Source organism: Cydia fagiglandana, chromosome 10 (assembly GCF_963556715.1).
Source record: "Cydia fagiglandana chromosome 10, ilCydFagi1.1, whole genome shotgun sequence".
NCBI lineage: Eukaryota > Metazoa > Arthropoda > Insecta > Lepidoptera > Tortricidae > Cydia > Cydia fagiglandana.
The window spans coordinates 18,026,422-18,031,842 of NC_085941.1; the positions used below are offsets into that span (position 1 = coordinate 18,026,422).

The 5,421-nt window shown below is 41.7% G+C and overlaps 1 protein-coding gene across 1 annotated transcript; it reads left to right on the forward strand.

Moving 5' to 3' along the window:
• The first annotated feature begins 301 nt into the window (after window positions 1-301).
• Window positions 302-5,158, forward strand: LOC134668295 (uncharacterized). Its single transcript, XM_063525777.1, has 3 exons — window positions 302-346; window positions 3,774-3,956; window positions 4,848-5,158. Exons 1-3 carry the CDS (start codon window positions 302-304, stop codon window positions 5,139-5,141), a joined length of 522 nt encoding a protein of 173 aa, XP_063381847.1. The 3' UTR covers window positions 5,142-5,158.
• The last annotated feature ends 263 nt before the right edge of the window (window positions 5,159-5,421 follow it).

The following is a 5,421-nucleotide window of genomic DNA, read 5'->3' on the forward strand; positions in this document are numbered from 1 at the left end:
CATGTTGCACAAAATACTATTGTATTGTATGGTACTATGTCCGAAATACAGAACTTTACAAAGATATTCCGAAGCTGTTAAAATGATTTTAGGTACTCGATGCTGAGGGAAGAATTTAATTTTATTAATAACTGGACCGAACCTTCAAACTGAAATGTTATGCGAAACATTGCAGCCGTTCGCATATTCAATTTAAAACAATCAAGGGCTGATTAAAACGCACACCGTTTCATAAAACTTAATGAAACACGATTGTTTTTGCTTTGCGAAGCATTAAACAAGTACAAGGCAGACTACGACCATGTGGTTTCAAATTGTAACTTTGGTGCTCTTTTATTCACAAGCTGTAAGTAGAATTGAATGACTGGTAATATAAACTAGGCATCATATCACATATACTTATTTCAAAGATAAAGAACATGGAAATTGTAATGTAAAGGAAGCTGCAGAGATAACTGGCCCACCAACATAGACACTTATTTACGGGGGGTTAGTTATCTAAGCAGCTTACTGTGCGTAATCAGGGTCCCTAATTCATATGAATAGTGACAATTAAGAATGTAAAGGTAACCTTATTACTCTTCACTACCTTCCTACTTTTGTAGTCTCCAGCGAACACTCAAATTTGCTAATATAAGGAACTGCATTCTGAAGTGAATGTCGATTTTCTCTTAATTCAAATGTAAGGGTTCAAATGTAAGGGTTCAATAGTGAAGTGGGCTATAAACTCTTTCACACCTTACAAGACGTGCGGCCTGGACGGAGTAAGCCCTGTGCTAATGCAGCGAGGAGCTGAAGTCCTAATCCCGCATTTGGTTAGAATCTTCAGAGCTAGTTATGCCTGGGGACACTTGCCAGAACAGTGGAACAAGGTCAAGGTATTATTTATACCAAAGGCTGGGAGGAAGGATTACGCTTTAGCCAAGTCCTTCAGACCGATCAGCCTCTCCTCGTTCCTCCTTAAAACCTTGGAAAAGGTAATCGATAAGTATATCAGGGAGAGCTGTCTTCTGAGAAAACCCATACACGACAGCCAACATGCTTACCGCAGGGGCAGATCTACAGAGACTGCCTTGCTGGAGCTAGTTGACAGAGTGGAAAGGGCCTTGGAAGACAAGGACATAGCCATGTCGGCCTTCTTAGATATTGAGGGCGCCTTTGATAATACACCCATTCGGACACTGGTGGAAGGGCTTAGGGCCAAGGAGGTGGATTCCACCACTGTCCGCTGGGTGCAAAGCATGCTCTCAAGCAGAGTGGTTAGGCTAGACTTGCTTAACACTACACTCGAAGTGGCCACTGTGAGAGGCTGCCCGCAGGGAGGTGTCCTATCTCCCTTGCTCTGGACTCTCGCGGTAGATGGACTTCTGCACAAGATGGCGGAACTCCGAATCGACACTCAGGGGTACGCAGACGACCTTGTTGTGACGGTGAGGGGCAACTGCCAAAGTACTTTATCAGACCTTATGCAGAGGGCTCTCAACACCATAAATACATGGTGCGGAGAGAATGAATTGTCTATCAATGCAGATAAGACAATTATAGTACCATTCACGAACAAGAGGAAGCTGGACAAACTTAAACCGCTTGTCATGAATGGTAAAACTATTCCGTTCTCAACAGAGGTCAAATATCTGGGGGTAACACTGGACCAGAAACTGACCTGGAACAAACATGTGGACGGAACCATACAAAAGGCCAGATCAGCCTTGGCAATATGCTGTCGTTTAGCAGGCAACAGATGGGGTCTAAAACCCAAAATTGCCTTATGGCTGTACACATCTATAGTGAGGCCGATAGTGTCTTACGCCTCTGTAGCATGGTACAGGAAAACGACGCAGAAGGTAACAGTGATGAAGCTTGGCAGCCTTCAAAGAACTGCCTGTGTCATCGTCACTGGGGCCATGTCATCCTCCCCGACGGCAGCCCTAGAAGCCATACTAAATCTACCGCCCCTCCACTTACATCTAGAATTGGAGGCGAGATCTAGTATGCTTAGAATAGCGGGCGCGAGGAGAGGTAATTGGTTATCGCAAACTCTGAGACTGTTTAAGGAATCAGTGTACGATATTCCTGTTCTTGGGATGCCATCCGATACTATGTCACCCAAATTTTGTCCACTCAAACTTTACTCAGTGGAAATCCCCAAACGGGAGGACTGGTCAAACAGTCAAATCAAGTGGAAAGAAGGAAGCCTGAGGTGGTACACTGATGGCTCCAAATCCGGATCTGAAGTAGGCTGTCAGCTTAAACCTAGGACGTTTTTGCTCTATATTGCAGGCAGAGGTATACGACATTCTGGAATGTGCGTCAATCAATCTGCAAAGCAACTACGGCAACCATACTATCTATATCCATTCGGATAGCCAGGCGGCACTCTTAGCCCTAACCTCCGATGTCACTACATCGAGGCTGGTTGAGAACTGCAGGCAACTATTGAACAACCTTGGAGCCAGGAACAAGGTTGTTCTACGTTGGGTCCCGGGGCATGCGGGTGTCGTAGGAAACGAGAAGGCCGACGAACTCGCGCGAGCAGGGGCTAAGGGGAAGAACTACAGTCCTGAGCCCTTTTGTGGTATCCCCAAAAGCCTAACGCGGCTCACCCTAAAGACCTACTGTCACTACAAAACCATTCAACTCTGGAGAGAAACAACAGGTTTGAACCATTCCAAAGCGCTTATCAAGGCCTTCAGCAAAAAGGCGTCCTCGAACGCCTTAGCGCTGTCTAGGAACCAACTGCGCAACTTGGTAAGGGTGCTTACCGGGCACTGCGGCCTAAATAAGCACATGCACACCATGGGGAAACGTGATATAGGGCGGTGCAGACTCTGCATGGAGGCAGAGGAGACGCCCTTACACATCCTCACAGAGTGCCCTTGCCTAATGCGTACTCGTGACCTAATCTTGGGCGGACACATATTACGCCCGGAGGAGGTAAAGTCTCTCGAAACCAAAAAGATCCTGCAGCTATTTGAAGTTGCAGGGTTGGATCGAGAGTTGTAGTAGGTGGCGATCACAATAGATCAGGAATGGTCGCAGTGATACATAGGCTTTGGAGCCTTATATAGCCCCTAATAAAGAAGAAGAAGAAGAAGAAGGGTTCAAATATAAGAAGCGCCTAAAGTGTCATCCACATCGCAGTTAGCTTTTGTGAGCTCAAATATAAAAAGCGCCTAAAGTTGCATCCACATCGCAGTTAAATTTTGTGGGTTCAAATATAAAAAGTGCCTAAAGTTGCATCCACATCGCAGTTAAATTTTGTGGGTTCAAATATAAAAAGCGCCTAAAGTTGCATCCACATCATAGTTAAATTTTGTGAGCTCAAATATAAAAAGCGCCTAAAGTTGCATCCACATCGCAGTTAAATTTTGTGGGTTCAAATATAAAAAGTGCCTAAAGTTGCATCCACATCGCAGTTAAATTTTGTGGGTTCAAATATAAAAAGCGTCTAAAGTTGCATCCACATCATAGTTAAATTTTGTGAGCTCAAATATAAAAAGCGCCTAAAGTTGCATCCACATCGCAGTTAAATTTTGTGGGTTCAAATATAAAAAGCGCCTAAAGTTGCATCCACATCGCAGTAAAATTTTGTGGGTTCAAATATAAAAAGTGCCTAAAGTTCCATCCACATCGCAGTTAACTTTTGGGGAGCAAAACTTGTCAACACGGTACCAATAGTTGAGTACTTAGGTACTGTTTCACAGTTGCTTCACAAAAGTAAACTGCGAGCTAATAGGAATTCAATAACTCCAATTTTACCACTCAACTTCCAGGGCTCGTATGCCAGAACTATCGACTCTCTTCTCTTGGACAAGCTAATAACCTCCGGTATACGAAACCATCGTCCTGTCGTCATAATAGTTGACCGTTCCAAAAATTTGGGAGTAGATTTTGAGGATGATACTAACAAGGAGAGTTATGAGGATAACAATGATCTATTTTCTGGCGCATTGAGGGTAAGTTTTATCCAGCAGCATGTAGAAATTGTAGAATCCATACTAATATTATTAAATGCGAAACTAACTCTGTCAGTCTATCTGTCTGTTGCACGCTTAGACCGCAAAATTTTAAAGTCTAGTCAGGCACTAGGAACTATCCAAAATATTGGGTTAATCTGGTGTTGTGTGGTGATGATTTAAATATCAGCCAAATAAAAATACTGCAGGCTCTGTATTGGGATGTAAATATAAAATATTTTGGGAAATGTTAGTTAAGTATGCAAATGTACATATATTTGACAAAATAATACTTGGTAAAATTAAGCTTGACCAAGTAATTATTTGTTAAACAATAACTTGCCAAAAAGAGTTTTGCTAACTGTAACATTGCGATAACTTGGAGCCCGATTCAGATTTTGAAATAGACATCTATTAGATATCTTTTAGACATCACCAAGATATGATAACGATATGTTTAAGATTTAACCTGTCAAATTTGACATTTGCGCGATTCTGGAGATACTCTTGAACGATTTCCACAGGATATGACTCAGAGATCCAATTCACATCTAATAGATATCTTACTCTATCTAACGTAAAAGTGACATTGGTTGCCCGAATTGCGCTGCAAAAGAGAACTAGTTAATATCTAAACTATAACGTATCTAGAATGGATCTAGTACGTGTCGTCTCTTGTGTATATCTTGAAGTTCGAATATGGCAGTTTTTTTGGGAAATGATAATTTGGGTAAAATAGTTTGGGGTATGATACTTTGGGAAACGTTTTTAACCCATTCATTAGTAAACCGGTCAAAATAAAATTAAGTTGCATGAAATTTGATTGATTTATTACACTACGCTTGCAACACTCACCATGAAGCATAGTGTACTCTTAAAATCTTTTAACAGGCTCGTGACAACAGAAACTGCAAACGATTCCTCCGTGAGAAACTCGAAGGCAAGTGCTCTGATGAAGCTACCTGCATGGAGATAGAATGGAAGCTTGTCAATGAGATCTGCGACGGTGATGAACCAACACAAGAAACAACTGAAGCCAATAAAAGTAAAACTACAGTTCTAAAACCAAATGTAAACAAAAAAAGGAAAACTGCAATTCCAAGACCAGATGAAGACGAAAAAAGTAAAACTGCAGCGCCAAATCCGGAAGGTGTACAAGTATATATATTAAAGAAGAAACAATAATTACATAAAAATAAATGAATATACTAGCGGCTCTTTCGCTCTGTGAGTTATGAGTTGTATTTCACGTAAACCCGCGTTGAATCGACACACAAGAGCGTATTCCTAAAGGCCAGCAAAGTACCTTCAACCTCTTTCGTATTGCGGGTATCAGGCAAAAGTTTATTAAAATTAGAATTAACGGGACTGACTGACCTATGCCTTATTCGTTTTTTATGCATTTACCCTGAAATGGAATTAACATTTGCATAAACTTACGTCACTGTCAATACAGTCACGCTCC

Excerpts from the sequence above, each read along its gene's own strand:
- LOC134668295 (XM_063525777.1), top strand. The coding sequence starts at position 302 with ATGTGGTTTCAAATTGTAACTTTGGTGCTCTTTTATTCACAAGCT. Across the intron at positions 347-3,773 it reads TGCTCTTTTATTCACAAGCT|GGCTCGTATGCCAGAACTAT; the intron begins GTAAGTAGAATT and ends CTCAACTTCCAG. Across the intron at positions 3,957-4,847 it reads TATTTTCTGGCGCATTGAGG|GCTCGTGACAACAGAAACTG; the intron begins GTAAGTTTTATC and ends ATCTTTTAACAG.